Genomic DNA, 20817 nt, shown 5'->3' with positions numbered 1-20817 from the left:
AACATTTACAAAACAGAGCCTGAATCTCTTGGACACAAAGTAGAGGGCCCTTTCCTTTCTTGCTCTTTACTCCTAGCCAGCATTTTAAGGAAAAGTTATTAAGAGTACCCTCATCCTCTTCTTATTTATTCAGAACTCTTGAATAATTTCGGCAGTCTTACCAATGTTTTGAATATAATCTGACTATGTCCTTAGGGTAGTTTCTTTTTAAAGTTGAATTGCCAGAGAATAAATGTTAGAAAAATTGAACTGTGCATGACCCTGCCTCATGGCCCACCAGTAGCCAGTATGACTTGATATTTTTGTGTCTTATACTTGAAATATTTATACCAATTAATCAAATCTAATTGAAGACAGTCTGGTGTTTTGTTATGTTTTGTCTTGCAGTACAGGGGATTGGAGCCAGGACCTTCACACTAAGCTACATCCTTAATCCTTTCAATTTTTCTTCAAATTTTGAGATGGTTGCTAAATTGCCCAGGCTGGGCCCTAAATTATGATCCTCCCAACTCAGCCTCCCAGAGTGCTGGGATTATAGGTGTGATGTTCTGCGTGTGGTTGTCAGCTCCAGAGCTAGGACTGTTTGCAGTTGTCCCTACCTTGAAGGCTCAGCCCCTCGCAGGATCTACAGCTCTCTTCACAAGTGTAGTTCCAGGATAACCTGCATTACAGTACCCTGTGGTGGTTAAAAGATGCACCTTCTCCAATCCCATTTCTGGTGGGTGGATTCAGGATCTTCAGAGGAGCCCAGAAATGTGCACTAAAATGCACCCCAACAGATTGGGCTTCGCGTTAGGAAAGCTAGATGAAATCCACTCCCAGAGAGTTATGTGAGCAGGTCCATATTCTACCATTTTGTCAATATCACAAAATGTGAAAGGGAAAACAGAAAGAAAATCCCATTTTAATTTGCAGTTTTGATCACCAAATTCCTGATTATCTTTACTGACCATCCACACATCTGTTTTTGTTCACTGTTCTGTTTTTGCCTGGACAGTTGGGATATGTTTGCTTGTTTCGTACTCCATGAGGCCTGGAGCTCTGTCTTGTGCACCTAGAGACAGACCTGGACCAGTCCTTCCATAAGTGGCTGTTGAATGAATCCACAATAAGGATAACTTTTTGCCACATCTTTAGCACTCCCTTTCTCATTTTATAGATTTTTCTCTTAGTTTGGTTCCTTTTTAAAAAAATATAGCCAAATCAATCTTTTTATTTTGTTTTCTGTTTTTGGTATTATGCTTAGAAAGTCAGGAGTTTCACAGATGAATAATTCTAACTATTAGAAGGGGGTTGTTGCTTTGTGTTGAATTTGGTGCCCAGCCATCTGCCTCACTGTTCCCATTTGGGCCTGGGACATGGAAAAAGCTGGTCATCATCATGTTGGAATAGTTCCTTTATGTATTACTTATTATAAATTAACAAGTTACAGCCATATGTATTTATAGGGCACAAATAATGTGATGAGTCATAAATGTAACGGGGTTAATGAAAGTAAGCTCATTAACATAATCTTGTATCTTTTGTTTTGTAGTAGGGAGTGGACCTCAGAGGGTTTTGGAGCACAGGGATTTTACCTGAAATTTGAAAGAAAGCCACGCTAAAGTAACATAATCAGGGTTTCTATTGACTCTTCCTGCCAGAAATAGCTTCCATTGATGAAAAGTGTCATTTAAGTATTTATTTTAAGGAGTCATAATTCTGCTCAAAGTGAATCATTAGACCAGCAGGGGACTCTTTTGAGAGGCACTCTAGGAAAGAGAGTGATATCTAGGGTCCTTTCTACCCAAACCTCACAGTAGCATCTGTTATGGTTAAATTGTGCCAACCCCTATAACAAATCCATGTTGAAGTCTTAACTCCCAGACCTTGTTGGGTCACAGTCTTCACAGGTGTCCAAGTTAGAATGAGGTCATCAGGGTGGACCCAGAAGACTGGGGAACTGTGGAGACACATGCAAACTGAGGGAGACTCTGTGTGCACCTGAAAGTGGTCACCTGCAAGCCTAGGACAGAGGCTTGGAACACACCCTCTCTCAGAGCCCTAAGGCAGAGCCAGCCCCACCAGCCCCTTAATTTCAGACTTCTGGCCTTCCTCACTGACTGTGAGGTCATAAATTTCTGTTGTAGGCACTGCCCATCTATGGAACTGTGTTCCAGCCTTCCTAGCAAACAAAGTCAGGGTCTAAATGAGCCGTGCATAATTTCTTGTTTAGTTGGTACTTGGGGTAGCTCTTGACTGTGATGGATTTGGGAACAAGAATATGCTGTATCCACCCTACATTTGTTGGGAAACTGCCCAAAGGGGAACTGTGACAAACCCTGTGCTGACACTGGGAGAGTCCATAGATGGCCTCCTTTCTTCCCATCTAACCCTTCCCAGTGACTTTGGAGAGAATCCCTTCCGTCAGGGTTGGTGCCCACCCTGTGATTTCTTCACCACACTGCCACCCAACCCTGCCAAGTAGTGGGCTTTGGAACCTGGTGTCTAACTCTCGGTTCCATTTCTTACCAAGCATATATCCTCAGACAAGTCCTAACTGGGCCAAACCACATTTTCTAGCTAATAAAATCAGAATAACAGTACCCACCTTGTAGGGCCTGTGTAAGAACTCGACTAAATGACTCTTAGGAAGACCTTGAAATTCTCAGCTGGCAACTGTTTAAAGCCAAGACTTGGGTTCACCTCTAGAGTATCAGCACCTGGCAACTCATAGGTGATCAGTCACAAATTAATTGTTGAGTTGAGAGGAAAGGAAGGCCTGGTGAGTTCAGGTGATAGAACCTGTAGTCTCAGGTACAAAAATGAAAGCAATTCCATGGTACACTGTGAAACCCAGGGAAGATCTGAATTAACACTCTGTATTTATCATGCTACACTTGGATTTCGGTGACTGTACAAATTATCCGCTTTGGAGGATAATTTGTGGCTAGGCAGTATATTATTAGTCCCCCCACTAGTTTTGCCATAGATAACACCTCTGGCATGTGATAATGCTCACGTAGGTTAGTTTTCAGGGACTTGGAAGCTGTTTTGTTGAAACCACCCACTCCTCACTTGGGGCTGCATAGGCAGGTGGCTTCTTTGACATCAAGGGGCAGAAAACTCCATCCTCAGACTACGTGTCCCATGGAGCACTGCCAGGAGTGATTACGCATGCACAGGCCTCTGGCTACTTCCCCTCCAGTCAGCTTTCCTCTTGCCTCAAGTCACCCTGCTTCTGGTACAGTTCGTACCCATGAGTACCCCAAAACCCTTACCCAGGGAGGCAGACTTGAGGCTTTGCCTCCTCGTGAATAAACTCTTTTCCTTGGTGAAGCTCATGACATCTGTGATTAGCGTATTGTGCACCAGTGGGTAAGTGGGCCAGGTTCACTGACGCCCGTGCTTCATGATGAGTGCAGAGAGCAGCACAGAAGACTTAAACACTTTCTTTTTTTTTTTTTTTTTTTTTTTTTTTTTTGGTACTGGGGGTTGAACTCAAGTCCTTATGCTTGCAAGGAAGGCAGCAGAACCAATCCTCAGCTAAACCCCCAGCCCTTAAACACCATTTTAAAAAATTTGTGAGCTCCAAACTTTTTGGAACAAAATCATTGGCCTATCAACCAAGTCGATAGGATTTCCAAATTATTTTCCCAAGAGCTGTTAGAGGTCTTTCTACTTAATTCTTTGTTTGAAAGCAAGCCTATAAGAGCAGCACTGGTGGTGTGTTTTGTAGGCACCCAGCTTTGCATATTATCAGACGTTTGGACCGAGTTATGTGACCTTGTAGAAATACAGACCATTGCAAGAGGGTATGAGCCAAGCTTAGAAGTTTGTGCCAGAGATTCAGGACCTGCTGTTGGGTATCACAAGGAGAGTGCAGGAGGGAAAGAACACTTCACTGTGTGACGTTTGTTCACACTGCTTTAAAGCCCATCTCTGTTTGTTGTGTGTGGGAAGCAAGAGGAATTTGGTTGCAGTGAGCATTTAAAATTATATTCTTCCACACCATTAGGGAGACACTAACACCTCCTCACAGTATTTTATTTGAAAGATATATTTGTTGTGTGTAATCAGCAAGCTTATTAGAAGATTTGTGAGCAAAATACACAGCAGGAAAAATACATTTTGGCCCTGATCTTAGCATAATCAGAAAAACATTCTCATATTATTAGGTCCTAAGAAGCAGCTAGAAACCTTATCGAAAGATATGTTGACAGCTCTACCATCTTTTCCAGTTGGTTTTGTATAACTACTAGATACAGAAAGAAAAACTTAGAGTGTCCATGCCAAGCATTTTTCTCTATTTTATATGAGAAATATGCAGCGTTGTATAAATAGTCCTTCTGTTTCAGCATAGTTTGTATTCTGTTCCCATCTAACCTGACTTAGCATTATTACGTAGACCATAAGTTTTGAGATTTAAAACACTGATTAAAACAGAAGAAGTGGTACAGTAACAGGCATTGTGAGAATGCTAGCATGGACATACTCCATAAACATCGGTAGAGGAACAGTCTTTGGGCTATAAAAATTTATTCTGAGAGTTTCTTCTCATCTTTAAAGTTCTCATCTATAATTAAGCATACAAGAAGAAAGTCATTTCCCTGTTATCAAAAGTCTCAAAGACAGCAACCAAACAATGAAAAATAGAGGAAGGAAAAAGGCTGTCTTCAGTGAGACAAGGAAACAGCCATAACCTCACAGTATGGGAAAAGCTGCCAAACACTATGAAATTTGAATTATGGTGAGGGAGGGTGCTGAGAGCCAACACATGTGTCCTGCAACCTCAGGCAGGATAGAGTTTCCCCTAAAGAAAGGGTCACAGTTCTCAAACACAAATCCAATGATCTTTTGGTCAGAGTGATGAGATGTAAGAGCATAGGCGAGTATGGAAGAAGAGTCTGGGAATGCAATATAGATATTCATCCTGCATTATAGAAGGTGGAGCCAAAGAAGAAACCTTCAATACAGGCCATTTTTATGGCCAGTGGTCTAGGCCCATGCCAAGAACGATGGACTTTGATGGGTGGGGTCCAGGGAGTTTGTGATTTGAGGGGCTTTACTGTGAACTATTCGAGGCACATTACTGCAAACTGTTAAGGGGAGTTTATGCTCTTAAGGCTAAGGATTTAACAGTTATGATGTAAAAGTATTTAGGACACAAACCCAATATGATTATTCCTCACCCACCTCCTAATTCTATTCCTTTGAAAAGAAATTATCTTGTTCAAAGATGAAATTATCAGAAAGAAAATAGCCCAAGACCCATCCATCTGGACAGAGTAGGGATTGGGACTAAGGAATATGCACTGCAAGCTAATTACAGCAGGCACAGAGGGCATGTCCTTTCATACTTAGATATGTCCCTGAAATACTACAACCTTTGTTTCAAAACTATCTCCAAATTACAGCAGAGTTCAAAGAAAATAATGATAAGACAAGGCAAAGAAAAGCAAACCTGAAAAGTTTAGGAAAAAAATGAAAGAGAAAAAGAGATAAAAGTGCTATTAGAAGGGAAAAGAAGAGGAAAAAGAGGAGAAAGAGGAGGTGGTGGAGAGAGGAGGTAGAAGAAATGGAATTGGCAAATAACTAGGGATGTACAAGTAATAAAAGAAGGTAATAATTAGAGAGACAAAGGAGAATCCAGTTATGCATAGAAACCAATCATGCACACCAAGAACAAAGGCAACCAAGAAAATAGGGATGGAGAGAGAGAAAGGTTTCCTGAAATTTGTAATTACTTGAATCTGAAGATGAAAAGGACTTGCTTTGTCAAAGGAAAAATTGGAAGGGCTCAACTCCAAGACCTGCTCTATTGAAGTGACTCGTTTCCAAAGCCAAAGAAAGACATACAGGCATCCAGTCAGAAAATACAAACCAACAATGAGTGAAAATAAACTAGATTGTTTTCAGACATGCTCACAGCAACATTCGGTGCCAACAGACACGGACCAAATCCTGAAGTCTGGATGTGACGTCCCCAGTCATTTTATGCTCAGCTGAGTGGTCAAGTTGTCCCTGGAAAACAAAAAAAAAAAGCAGACAAATATTTTTAAGCATATGTGAATTCAGGAAGAAAAGCGGCCAAGTCTCCTTTTAAAAACTATTTGAGAAGGGCCGGGGATTTAGCTCAGTGGTTCCACTACCTGTTTCACAGGCGCAAGGCCCTGAGTTCGATCCCCAGTACCAAAAAAAAAAAAACAACAACAACAAAAAAACCTATTTGACAGTGAAGGCTCACCCACTAAGAGTTAAACTGAAATCAAGAACTCAGGAACTGAGAAATCTTACAAAAGGACTGTGGGATGCATTGGATTTATTTATTTTTTAAATATCTAATAGCTTTAACACATAACATTTTTACAAATCATTAAGAAAAGATCCTAATGGAAAATTGAGGAAAAGGTCATTACTCCTGAAAGATTTTTAAAAATGTTCAGATTCACTAGATATCTAAAATATGGAAATTGTCCCTCCGGTGCCTACTTCATTGTCCCTTCATTGTCCAGTTGGGGACACTCATGACAATGGAGCATAATAACATTTTTTCTCTTCATATTCTTGTTCCTTAAGTTTTTCTAGGCAACATATACAAATTTCATGTAACAACTCAAAAAATTGCAGTCTTAAGTATAAATGTGTTAAATCAAAGATGCCAATGCTCTGACCTGTCACGGTGTTAAAAATTACTTAGTGTTGTCCATGGTAGACATAAATATACACTCTCATGTGATCCTAAGATTGAAAACAAGTTTACATTTTATGGAAGGAACACTCTAGAATTCCTCACATCAAAATGTTGAGCTAGATGTGTAAGAGTGTTCAACATAGTACAATTATTTAAAATAGTACAGTAAAATAATAGAAGCAACTGAAATGTACACAATACTAATGTAGATTAAATGATAATACGTTCATTTAATGAAATGCTAACCAGTGGTTATTAATAACATTTTAGAAGATGCTTGAGACGCAGGGAATATGCTAACTTGGTAATCAGTTAAAAATATTTCATATGCATAGCAGGTTTCTGTTGTATACCTGGGTATCAAAAGGAAGGGCTCAATCTACCCCAAAGTATCCTCTACCTCTCCCAGTATCCCAATATATATAAAAGAATACTGTTTACTAGTTTTTTACTAAATGTTATTTTTTATATATTTTATTAGTACATGTTAATTTTACGAACATTGAGTTGAGTTTCATTGTAACATTTTCATGCAGGCATATAACATACTTTGATTCATCCTCCCTATTAACCTGTCCTTAAATCCCACTCTGCCTTATTCCCTTCTTCTTGTCTAATCATAGTAGCAGTCTCCCTTCCACTTTCATGTTATCTTTGTCTTTTGTTTTAGAGTCCAATATTAGGGAAAAACATACGATACTTTTCTTTCTGATTCTGGCTCATTTCACTTAACATGATGATCTCCGGTTCTATCCATTTTTCTGAAAATGACATAATTTCTTTCTTCTCTGTGGATAATGCTCCAATGTATGTTTATATCATGTTTTCTTCATCCATTCATTTTTGTTGGTCACCTTGGCCCAAAGTTAGATATTTTGACTACTGTGACATTGAATTCATTTAAAGGTAGACATAAAACAACTGTGTAAATAATGTAAATCTTGCAAATAGAAACATACTAGAGCTAACAAAAATCTGGAGCCAGGGATTTAGCTTAGTGGTTCTGCCGCTTGCCTTGCAAGTACCAGGACCCAAGTTCGATCCCCAGTACAAAAAAAAAAAAAAAATCTGGAGTTAGAAGAGGTGGAAGAAGTATTATAACAACTAATTTCCTTATATTTCATAGCAAGAATGAATACAGTATAAGTATACATACATATGTGTATATACTATGTACTATAGGTAATGTAAACTAATTAAAAAACAGCAAGTATAATGGCTCAAGTCCCAACAGTATTTTTCTTACCTGTAAAGAGATAACTTCAGAAGAAAAGACACACATCTCTTGCCGTGATGATAGACATATATCTGAAGCTCATCAGTTCCTTTAGTGTATTTCTATTTTCTATTAAATTCAAATAAAATGTAATAATTTTCATTTAACAATGATTTGCATCCTTTTGGTGAAAGTACTACTATCCTTCTCTCTATATATATAAAGAAATATCTGAACAGTATTCATCAAACATCAGTAGTGCTATTTTTTGATTGGAAGAGGCTCACTTTCATTTTGCTCTTTTTTCTGTTGACTGCATTTTGACACAGGGAGCATGCTAGAGATCACCAGGGCTCACCAGAACTTCTAGCTTATTTCTTTGGCACACACTTCCTTGAGATCGTGTGCACAGGATTGCCGCAGCTAGTGAAGTGTGAGAGAAGGTGCGGTGTTACCTAGGGGGCAGCCTTGAGCCCCAGCGTGCAGTTCCCCTGCTTCACTGCCCTGTGGCTGCACCCATGAAGCTCCATGGGGACAGTGGCCTCGCAGGGTGTCTGTGCCTCCACCAGCCTTGCCCGCTGAGTGATAAGTACAAGGGTCTCAGACACCATGAAGCCATACTGGGCAAACCTGAAATTACAATGGTACTTGTTGATTTGTGTAATTTGTTGATTTGCCTAATTTGTTCTATTTTTGTGAATGTAATGAGCATATATCCATTTCATGAAATAACTCCTTCTCCCATCATAAATTCAACTGTTACATGGCCTTTTTTTTTAAACTGAGGATCGAACTTGGGTCCTTGTGCTTGCAAGGCAGAGGGCAGCACCACTGAGCTAAATCCCCGGCCTCAAATGTTACATGACTTTTTTTTTTACCTCGCTGCCTAGGCAGGAGTCCTTACAGCGTTGTTCTTGACTCCCATCCTAATTTAAAGGGAAACTTTCACAATTTCTGGAGCCCTTGGTGTTCTGCAAATAAAGGAGGAGGAGGTCCTCAAATTCCTTGCTGCAGGAACCCTTAGGTGCCACCAACCTGGATTTCCAGTTGGAACAGTATATCTACAAAAGGAAAAGTGATGGCATCTACATCATAAATCTGAAGCGGACCTGGGAAAAGCTTCTGCTGGCAGCACGAGCCATAGTCACCATTGAAAACCCTGCCGATGTCAGCGTCATAGCCTCTAGGAACACCGGCCAGCGGGCTGTGCTGAAGTTTGCCGCTGCCAGGGGAGCTACTCCTATCGCTGGCCGCTTCACTCCTGGGACCTTCACTAACCAGATCCAGGCAGCCTTCCGAGAGCCCCGTCTTCTGGTGGTTACGGATCCCAGGGCTGATCATCAGCCCCTCATGGAGGCATCTTATGTCAATCTGCCCACCATTGCTCTGTGTAACACAGCTTCTCCTCTGCGCTATGTGGACATTGCCATCCCGTGAAACAAGGGGGCTTACTCAGTGAGTCTGATGTGGATGCTGGCCCTGGAAGTGCTGCGCATGTGTGGCGCCATCTCCCGTGAACACCCGTGGGAGGTCACACCTGAGCGCTACTTCTACAGGGATCCTGAAGAGATTGAAAAAGCACAGGCTGCTGCTGAAAAGACCAAGGAGGAATTTCAGGGCGAATGGACAGCACCAGTCCAGAGTTCACTCCTGCTCAACCTGGGGTTGCAGACTGGTCTGAGGACACGCAGTGCCCTCTGTGCCCATCCAGCAGTTCCCTGCAGAAGACCAGGGTGCTCAACCGTCCACAGAAGACTGGTCCGCAGCCCCCACTGCTCAGGCCGCCCGAGTGGGTGGAACCACCGCTGAGTGGTCTTGAGCTGTTTGTTCTGCAGACACTGAAGCAAAGTGGAAAGGAGGTTGATGAAAAAATGAAACACAAGTTTCAAAAAGAAAAAAAGTTACATGGCTTTTTAAAGTAAAAAACGTTGTTTATATTAGCGTTGTAAATCTCATTTATTTTCCAAAAGGATTTGAAGCAATTTACATTAAAACACATATAAACCTGGACAAAAGTAGAAGGGGAAAAAAATCCAGAGGTAAAACTGAATTTAAAAGAGTAAAGATGATATTATAGGAATGAGGATAATTATGGCCATAGAAGACATAATGTAGTTTTGTGTCTCCAAGCAGACAAGTGAAGATGCGTGAAATGTGTCAGCATTTCGAGCGATGTACTTGTTGTCATTGTTTCAAGAGTAAGCTTCCAGGCAGTGAAAAGTAGGTAACATGTAGGTATGTTTGCTTGTTTTAGGCCTCTCCTGTGACTGGATGGGTGACATCTTGCCTATAATATTGAAAAACAACACAAAACCTTTTTATTCCTACCAGCCCTATATATCAGAGAGCTTTTATTAGGTTGTAGCTGAGTATATCAGTTAGGATCCAACCAGGAACACAGTATTTGAAATGGGAAATTCAGTGCAGATAATTTTGTTGCTTAGGAAAATCTTAGAAGCCAAGAAGGGAATGGGGTGCAACCCAGACATGACCAAGAGCGGGGAGCCACAGGAGAATGGGGGCTATAAGCAGGGAGGAGCAGGGGCGCCCTCCTCTCATCTCTGTCTTCATAGTGGGATGTCACGCAATGGGTCTCAGAAAATGCTGCCCTCAGAACTCTGCATCTCTGTACAGCAAAGCAAGGGAAGAAGGGAGTGGATCAAGGAGGATCATTAGCTTCAGTAAAGCTATTTCTGCAAGAAAGTGAGACAGTAATTCAGACACATTGCTTGTGGCTTATCTTGCAAATCGAGAATTCACAGGAAGACTGGTAGGAAGTCGATTTGGGCTGTCCTTTCCAGCACAGGAGTTGTTCTTCTAGCAAGAAGGCTGATAGATATTTTTAAATTTTACTGGCCTGACTTGTATCTATTTCTCATGCTGGTTTCAGTGACTAAAAAGCAGTGACTAATTCGATTTTGTGTTTAGGGATGCCATTTGGAGTTTTGCCAATTCTCCAGCAAGAGATCATTGTGGCCAGAGAGAAAACTATATAATCTTCACAGCATGCAGAAAATGCTGTTGGCTAATAAGATGGAGTGAAGGAATACTCCGACACTAAATATCTGGGCTCCTTGGCTTCTCTTCTGTGAGTGACACTATCCTCAGGTTTCTGTCTCTCTCTGACCTGGATGTCCACACTCAAAGCCTGCACTAGAGCTGTCACGATCCAACCCAAAAGGATTTCTTTTGTAAGAACAAAGGTATACAGATGCACATCTGAATTCCACGTGGTGTGTTAGCACCACCTGTATCCATACAGAACAGTAAAGATATTTTCAGTTCCTCCATAATCTCGAGGTTTGGAGAATTATATACAAATGATTTACTCTAAAGGTTTCAATAAACTACTATAAATTCTTGAGAAGCTCAAACTCCTTTCGCCCTGATAATATTCCAGTTATGTGCGTGGTCAGATTCAGACATTTTAAACCCAAACAATTTTACAAGAACACAACAAAAAAAATTAAACTCAATCTGCAAGATGAAAAAATGGCTCTGGGAGATAACTGTGATATGTCACTTACTGCCATTCGGGGCTAAATTTAAGTTTGGCTCTGATTCCTTTTTGCTGTCAAGTAAAACCAAAGCAGGAGGATGATCTTTTGGGATGACTAACAGGGATGACAGTTGAACTTCGTTCCCATTGAAGATACTCTCTGTAGGTAAAATTCCTTCTCAGTTTGCCATAGGCACATCCATTTAGCAGACGTCGATTTTTACATAAATCCACTTGACATTGATTTGCCAAATCCTGGAGACATGAGCCATAGGGAAGCAATCTTCTGAATCCTGACATGCAAAGACAGAGCTTCAACAGCACCATTGCTAGTTCTGACATTCCATTTTCCTAATGTTATTAAATCAGCTAATAGATCTTTGAGGATGTAGTGGGGGGGAATCCATTAAATTGATTCCAGACTTCTTAGAAGGGATATATATATGTTAGGCCATTTTAATCATAAAAGTGAGTCATAATTACAAAACATCCTCATGTATTCCAGATTGCTCTAAAGCGTTTTTTTAGCTGTTAAATTAGATCGGTGTGCCTAGTCTATTTTTCTCATTTACAGAACTACTGTACTTTGAAAGTATACTTGATAAGAAAAGGTCCTATGATCCTGAAAATAGGGGAAATGATTTTGATTCCTTTTTTCAAAAAGTTGGGTATTTTATAAAGAAAAAATCGGAAAGGAAAATGAGAGGTTTAGGACTATTAATTCCAGTGAAAGGATATCTAGTTGGGAAGATTGTAGGCAGTGTGTTCTCAAACAACCCCAGCAAACATCAGTGTGACTGTATACAAGGTCAAGCGCTAAAACCATGAGCTCTGGTCGGGTCTCACAGAGCACATCAGGGCCACTGCAGCCTTCTCCTCCTCCTCCTAGACATCCATCCGTGGGACACAGAGGGAGTTTTGGGTAATATTATGGCTGTTTGGGGGGAATGTTATGTCAAGATAATGACAAGACATTTTAGTGACAGTTGTCGATTAAGCTCTTGGACATTCTAATCTGGTATTCAGAGTCAGGAAATAGGGATACAGGAGGCTTTGGAATGGAGTGGACATGGAGGGTATTGGACAGTAATATGATCTTTCGCCGTTCACAGAAACCTGCAACACCCAATAACTTGTTTAGTATTTAATATAACTCTGCAGCAAAGCAGGTCTTGCTGTGGCATTTCAGACACGAAAATCAAAGCTATATGTGAATTTGCTTAAGCTTTCAACATTAGCAAGTGTCAGAACCGGAACTTGAAACCACATCATCAGTATCAAATTCTGAAGTTTTGGGTTTGTGATTTTTCATGGCACTATAGTCTATCCAGTGAGAATTGGAGCTGTACAAAAAAAGTCTCCAAGTGGAAAAAAACGTGATGGCCATAGCCCAGGACACACATGTGTTTGAGGCTAACGAGGGTCCAATAAAGGAAAGGGGGAACGAGTGGTTACGGAGTGAGAAGAAGCCAGAGAGCATTTGGCTCTAGAAACCAAGGGATAAACAGAGACAGGGAGCTTCTGGGACAAGGAGGTTAAGTTCTCAGGTATGACCTTGACCTTCCTTTTAGAAATACTTATATATAACTTTAAAAAAAATAAAGAGGGCAGGTGGCCTGCAGACTGTGGAGTGAACACGCTTGACCTGGAGGATCAGTAGGATCTGTGCTGAGATCACATTCCTGAACATTGTGCTTCTTTCCCTTTTCGTGTTCACTCTCATTTCACACATTTTGGCTCTAGGTCCTGACTAGATTACAGTCTCCTTGAGGGTGAGGTCCGCCTCTCATTTCCCTTCTTGTCTCCACACTGCCTAACACCGCTCGTTCCCCACAGCATTCGGCAGTGTGAAAGCTGTCTGCGTGCACATGATTAGTCATCCCTAGAATTTTTCCAAAGGCACAATCTCGTGCCAGAAACACATTTGTTTAAAACATGTGCTTAGATTTGAATGAATCTGCCTAAATGGTGCCATCTGTTCTCAGGCAGCTTCAGAAACATTTTAATATGGTTTTACCTTTAAAAAGGACAAGCGATCAGGCAGGGCCATGAGACATGAAGACACCCTTAGCTAAACACAGAGCAGATACCAGCACATCCAATCAGCACACACTTACACAGCTCTCCATAAGGAATGTTTGCCGAGGTTTAAGAATTTTTATCTAAGGGGACACCAACCACTACTTCATGCTGAAAATATTTATGAGACATTACAGAACTGTAGGCACAGTCTCCCATATTACTGCACTTTAATTACAGACCCCAGAAATGCAATTTAATTTTTGGTAACTCTCATATTCCTTTGAAATGGGTATGTGCTTGCAATATTTGTTAATGGTCCACATTCGATTGTGGTTTCAGCACATCAGTCTCGAAGCCAAGAGCAGCTGTTGAGAATCGTCTCTGTTATTCATGTATATCGCTTGTTAATTTGACTTTCGTTACAGTACTGTGGGATTTATTGTTGTGTGAATATAACAGTGAAATGAAACCCATGTTTAAGTTCTACAAATAACTTACAGTTCCTTCCAAAACACCTCAGCTTAGGTTCTAAATTTGAGTTTGCGGTTTTACATGCACAGTTATTTGCTGATCCACTTTAGCATGCAAAATCACACACTGGCTAGATCTGGGTATAGTTATTGTGGCAACAAGTAATGGGTCAAATTTGCAGCCTATTTACCTCACTGGCTACACCATTATCACCAACACTATGCCAGCATGTTGACATCTGTGTATTTTGCTAGTTAGTATAAATCAACCATTGTGTATGTTTACACAAAGAATTTCTGGTTGAAACAGCATCCATATAATGTTATCCCACCTGATACTGCTGCGTCTGTACTGAAATGCTTTGGCTAACTCCCATTTTGCAAAGATGGACATCTGAACATACTAATTTACACGGACATTCATTTGGAATATTCCTCATTTTTTTAGTTGTTTGAGAAGGTGATCCGACTAACTCATCTCGCATATTTTGAGTCAGATTAATCTCTTTCTTGTGGAAAATAGAAAATTCTAAAATGTACAATGAGTAAGTTGTGCTCAGCATTAATATTTTCACAACCCAGAATTTCCTTCTAATAATTTTTAAACAAAATAAACAGCATGTTTCAGGTAAAGCTGAAGTCCTTTTGGTGGCCTTTCATTCAATTCATAAGAAGGCAATAATTTACTGTATCTTTCTGGTCAATATTTTTATACTTTTAATGACCTACATTATAGTTCCATAAACAGTAGATGGTATTGCTGGTGTCGTTATATAAATGTGATCATGGTATTCACATCATTCATCACCTTGCTATTTTTCTGTCAGCATTCTATTCTAAAAAAAAAAAAAAATCTATGTTCATTTTCCCAAGAGTTGTTTCATTTAATTTCTCTGAAGTTTGAATTCCCCACTTTACTAATGTAAACCACAGATGTCCATTTACATTGTATACCTTGCTGATTTTTTTTTTCTGTCCTAAGCAGTGTTGCAGCAAATGACCACATACATGTGTCTCCTGGTATACTTTCCCAAGATTTCTCTGTAGGAAATATCCCTGACTGTGTGTTACTGGATGGTGGATTACAGGCAGTTGCAGTGTTGCAGTGTATTACCAGATTCCCTCTTTCCCCAAAAATAAGACCTAACTGGAAAATAACCCTGAAAACTAAAGATCAGAAATGCCAGCCCCAATCAGCCTATCTTTGCCTTACCTGCCATCATCATTCTCTTTCTTGGTGTCTGTGGGTAAGGTAGGTAAAACAAGGATAGGCTGATTGGGACCACCTTTTGTTTTGTTGGTCTTTTTTAAGAGACAGCATCTGGCTATGCAATTTAGGCTGGACTTGAACTCACTATGTAGCCTAGTCTGGCCTTGGATTTGTAATAATCCTCCTGCATCAGCCTTCTGAGTGCTGGGAATACAGGCATGTGCCATCACGCCCAGCTGGGCTGGCATTATTGATCTCTAGTTTTCAGGGCTGATTATTTTCTAGCTAGGTCTTATTTTGGGGAAACACACTTCTCTCAAAAAATTGTTCTTTATTTCTGTTCCCATTAGCAGCATATGCAAATCCTATCTCCTACCTCCTCACCAGCATTTGTTCTGTTAGACTTTATATTTTTAATGCTTGCTATCTCATGGGTGTGAAATAATTTGTCCTTATGATTCTAAGTTGTGTAGTTATTTATAAAATCTTACTTATGAACTGTTTCCAGATTTCTTCTTTATGGGTTCCCTATTCTTATTCTTTGCCTATTTTTTTTTCTGAGTTGTCTTTTTCTTATTGATTTGTAGGTATTCCTTATTTCAAATATTAATTATTTTGTCAGCTCTGTGTATTGCAAATGCTTTCTCTCAGTTTTTTAACTTTATGGCATGTTTTATCACATACAAGTTTTGACATTTTGTTTTATTTGGTCAAATATTTCAGCTGATTCATTTTTCTGTTTTATGTGTTATCTTGAAACATCCATTACTGCCCTAGGTTGATTGATGTGCTTCCATATTTTCTTGTATTAGGGTTAAAGTTGTGTTATTTCTTCATGTGACTGTCTGTTGCTGTTTTGCTCTGTTTTAAACTCAGGCTGGCCTCGAATTTATGTCAGTCCTCCTGCATCAGTCTCCCAATTGCTGGGATTACAGGCATGTGACACAACACCCAGCTTGCTTTTTTTTTAAGGGGCTCATTTGGTTTTTTTTTTCTTTTTTTCCTTTCTTTTTTGGTACTGGGAATTGAATTTAGGGCCTTGCATCTGCCAGGAAGTTGCTGCACAACTGAGCTACATCCCCTGCCCTTCATGTGATTTTTTTTTTCTTTCTTTTTTTTTTGGGGGGGTTTGTTTGTTTATTTATTTTTTGAGACAGAGTCTCGCTATGTAGTTGTGACTGACCTGGAACTCACTTTGTAGCCCAGGTTGGTCTTGAACTCACAGTGATCCTCCTGCCTCAACCTCCTGGGATTACAGGCATGCGCCACCATGCCCAGCTTCATGTGATGTTTTAATTCATCTTGAATTTATTTTTCTGTACAGTGTCAAATCAGCCTAAATTTATTTGTTTCAAGAGGAGGAGCCAGTTATCCCTGCACCATTTGTTAGCCAGTCTGTCCTTTCTCCGCTGTGGTGTAATGTCCCTCTATATTTGTAGACTTCCTTAGTGAACACAGTGTGACACATGGGCATGGCTGTCTGCCCCTGCACCAGTGCCACACTGTTTTAATAATCACAGCTTTATGGTATAACTTAATGTATGGAAGAACAAGTCTCACTTCCTCCTGCTTTCACAAAATTAATTTTCCTTTTATGTGAAGATTTTCTGTTCCATGGCTTTTAGAATCAGTTTGTCTTGTTCTGTAGATGAAACCTGCAGCATTTTTATTTCAGTTGCATAACACGTATAGCTGTATAGACGTTTACACATAAAGTTCTAGTTTTCCTGTCTATGCCATGGCATAGCACATCATTTATTCAGGTTTTCTTTTTGTGTACTTTAATATTACTTTATCACTTCTCTGTAGTTTGCATGTCTTTAATATACGTAACCCCTCGTTAGCTCATTCTCTTTGTGGCTATTCTGAATAACATTATAGTTTCTGTTTAATTATTAGTGTTATTAGAACTTAATTAGTTTCACATAATCATCTCACATCCAGTAACCCTGGTAAACTTTTTGGCTTTTACTGCTTTGTCTATAGAAGTTCTTGCATTTGCAAGGCAAACACTGGATCTCCTGTACACAATGCCATGTCAGTCTCTTCCTGTCGTGCCTTCAAACCCTTTTTCTTGTTTACTACACTCCTTGTCTCGGTGCTGTGCAGTGGCGTGACAGCGGGCATCCTCCTCGGTGAGTTATGCTTACAGTTGTATTAGTGAGCTCTCTATGGCACACACTCTCCCCGCCATTAAGCGCTGTCAGTGTGGCTGGCCAACGTCAAGGTGTGGAAAATAGCTGGAGAGCAAAATAAGGTGATCATCTTGATAAAAGGCCTCCGTTAGAACTCCTCTGTCACTTCCTCAGCAGCCCCACCCACCTTGCTGTCAGTCACCCAAGAGGTAGCACCTGGAAGAGAACTCACTTTAAAGGTCTCAGCCACAAGGTCTTGCTCCACTTGACAGCATTGTACTTATGGGAACTACTAGGAACATAAATTTAAATCTTCTGATACTTTTCAACAGTTCTCACTTTTCTCATGATTTTTGGGTTGCCATTTGTGTTTTATAGACACCTATGAACCAGGCTTCAACCCGTTCCCACTGCATCTTCACTGTTCATCTGTCAAGCAAGGAGCCAGGATCTGCAACCGTCCGGCACTCCAAGCTCCACCTGGTCGACCTGGCTGGTTCCGAGCGAGTTGCCAAGAGCGGAGTCAGTGGCCAACTTCTAACAGAGGCCAAGTACATCAACTTGTCCCTGCATTACTTAGAGCAGGTAACAGGTGGAATGGGGTGTGGCTGTAGCACTCTTTGTCAGATATATTTTCCAGAAGGCTCACATTTCTGTTTTGTTTTGTTTCTTTTTTATTTTGGCAACATACACATAACATAAAACTTACAATTTTAATCATTTTCAGTAAGCAGTTCAGTGATGCTAAGTACATTGTAAATGGCCTTCTGCTGCCTGGTTTTCCAGGCTACCATGGTAGATCAGGGTATGGGAGTATATGTTAGAGGTGACCATAGTTTTTCAGCTCCCAGTGGCTTCACCTAATCAAAAATGATGCCCCTGTGGTGCTTCTCTCTCTGAGCCCTGGCTTTCCCTCCCTGCCTCTGCTCCATACTGACTCCAGTCCACCCCCGCATGTGCTCTGTTTCTAAATTTTGAATTTGACTCTGAGGACAGAGAAAATGAATCTAAGTTTAGCTAAATAAATCTTCCAGGAAAAAAGAAAAGTCTTCGCCTCTCAAATGAGTGAATTGAACGAGATGATTTCTCAAGTTCCCTTCAGTTCTGTGAAGTAGAAGGACTGTGAGTTGAATGTTAAAGATGGCCGGGTTTTCTAAATTCTTTTTAAAAAAAACAAAAACAAAAAATGATCCAAACTGGAGTGGTGAGTACCAAGTCTATAGATGAGACAGAAGGACTTGACAGAAGGATGTTGCGGCTAAAAGATTTCAAAAAAAAAAAAAAAAACCCAAAACTTTAAAACTGCATAATGAACCCTCTTGAGAGTGAGGTTGTCCGACGCTAACTGCTTTCTACTGGGTGCGCTGGCTCCGACTGCTGGCACCTGCAGAGTCTGTCTGAACAAGATGCCCATGGCCAGGTTCTGACCAAACGAATCGCAGTGACGCAGCACCCAGAGGGCAGCACCTGCCTGGAATTCCGATCATTTCCGTGTTTTTGACAAAAGTCAGCAGTCCTGAGCGCTTTCTTGCTCAAATATTCTACACTGCTTATCCTTAACAGAGCTTTTTACTTAATAGAATGCTTACAGAACAATGATATGAAAACATAACGAACTGCATTCAAAATGCTTTATTTCAAAGAACAGTATCTTCCTGTTTCTGGTAGTAGCACTGTTTTAATTCCCATTATGACCATCTGTTTGTACAAAATTGCATTCATCAGTTGAAGCTGATTTCACATGAATTGTAATCAGTCAAGAGAAATGTTCTGCCCTAAACCCTTTTTCTATCTTCACTCTACACGACCTTTACAAGCTGCTCTTTGTCACTCTCTTCACATTTCTTCTCTTCAAAATTCTTAGAACATCAGAATTGTGTGAGTAGTCTTGATGGCTATGTAACACGATATTTCATATCAGTATTTATGTAACAAGTATTTATGTGGACTTACTACATGCCGAGGGCTCTGCTAGAACAAAACAGAAACAGCCCTTGCCTCAGAGTTCTCATGGTCCAGCCAGGTGTGGTGATGCATGGTCATAATGCCAGCACTCTGGGAGGCTGAGGCAGGAGGCTTTTCAGTTTGACAGCAGCCTGGACAATTAAGTGACTTAGAGGGACCCTGCCTCAAAATAAAAGGAAAAAATTTAAAGACTAGGAATGTAGCTTAATGCAAAGGCCCTAGGTTTAATCCCTAGTGTCAGAAATGGAAAGAAAACCGTTGTCATGGTTCAGTGTAGGGAGCTGTGAACTGAGTAAGTTATGATGAAGCATGTGGCTGTCATCCAGGGAACGGGTGTGAGGAGCTCTGGGGATGGTGGATGTGACTTGGGCTGAGGAGGGGAGAGTTAATGACAGCTGTCTGAGGGTCGGATGCTAAGCAGAGACTCGGAGAATGAGTGGGAGTGAGCAGGGTCCAGGGGACCAGCTCGCTGAAGGTCCCGCTGTCATTCTCATGCCATTGACCCCAGCCCTCCGTGATTAGCTTATCTGTTTCATTTTCTCTCACTTGAAGTATTTACGACGATATCCAGTGTCTTTGCAGGCAAGCGGGGGCTCAGCACAAGGTCAAGGAGGGAGGAGAGGTTAGAACGAGGCCAAAGCAGAACATCATGTGGGAAAACTGCAGGCTGTAGGCATGGATGATGGTGTTAATAAGTCTAGGAGGAGCTGCTAACGCGAGGGATTTTGGAATCGCCCTCAGAAGAGGCAGTGGGAGAGAGACCCAAGAATGTCTGGGAATAAGAGTAAAATTACAAAGAGTGGGATGATACTTAATGAAATAACGTGACTCAAGATGTGCGCGACTAGATTCTCTTCACGTAGTACTTTGTTACGTGGCTGAGGGGCCTGAATGTGTGAGGCAGTTTAGTGTGGCTGGCTTTATTCCTGCCCCACCGATGTACTGTAGTTGATGGTCTGCTGGGTGCTGCAAGAGGCCATGCCATCGATTTAGCGGCAGCACAGCAAAGCACAGGAGCACCTGCAACAGTAAGAGACAGCTGCGACAGAAATCCATAGACGCCTTGCTGATTGGTTATGGCCTCACCGCCTCAGTTCCAACATAAGACATAGAGCCATGGACCACGAAAGAGTCTGTTAACGTCTTTGCCTTCCTTAGGCTGCACTGGTTTAGGAATTCCATGCAGAGCTCTGATTGCCCTCTTGGCCCTAACTGGGAGCCTTCACACCTGCTAAGAGGGTGGTGCCTCTCTAGCTGAATGTACCTTCTTACTCTCATAAGTAAATATCTTTGTGTTTTCCAGAGTAACGTTGGTTTTGGAGTCCTCTTTGTGTGTGCAGTACTTTTTCCAAAAAGTTTCCTCAAAAAACATTTTCAGCCACAATGACAGGGTCCACTTTGGCCCTAGAAATGGAGTTCATGCGAGGCAAAGGCAGGAGCCGGGCACACTTGTGCTCCCAGCTGTAAACCTCACGGAGCGGCCCTGGTGTGACCCGAGGTCACTGCAGCCCAGGCATGAAGGGAGAAAAAGGGCTGGGAACCAAGAGGGGCCGCCCTCCACCCCTTCAGAAATCAGCAGTTACACAACAGAAGCGCGACTTTTTCAGAGTTTCAGTTTCCATTTGGC

At 41.1% G+C, this 20817-nt stretch overlaps 1 protein-coding gene and 1 pseudogene across 1 annotated transcript in view; both read left to right on the top strand.

The window, feature by feature from the left end:
* Positions 1 to 20817, top strand: part of Kif6 (kinesin family member 6) — a 314938-nt gene that overhangs the window by 110261 nt on the left and 183860 nt on the right. The window contains exon 7 of the mRNA XM_010638879.2: positions 17604 to 17810. Within this exon, the coding sequence (XP_010637181.1) occupies positions 17604 to 17810 (207 nt within the window). The remainder of the gene's footprint in view (positions 1 to 17603; positions 17811 to 20817) is intronic.
* On the top strand, positions 3239 to 9708 carry LOC104872628 (annotated as a pseudogene).

This window comes from Fukomys damarensis, unplaced genomic scaffold, assembly GCF_012274545.1.
Source record: "Fukomys damarensis isolate Sample0158 unplaced genomic scaffold, DMR_v1.0_HiC HiC_scaffold_20, whole genome shotgun sequence".
Classification (NCBI taxonomy): domain Eukaryota; kingdom Metazoa; phylum Chordata; class Mammalia; order Rodentia; family Bathyergidae; genus Fukomys; species Fukomys damarensis.
This window is presented reverse-complemented; position numbering and strand designations above follow the sequence as displayed.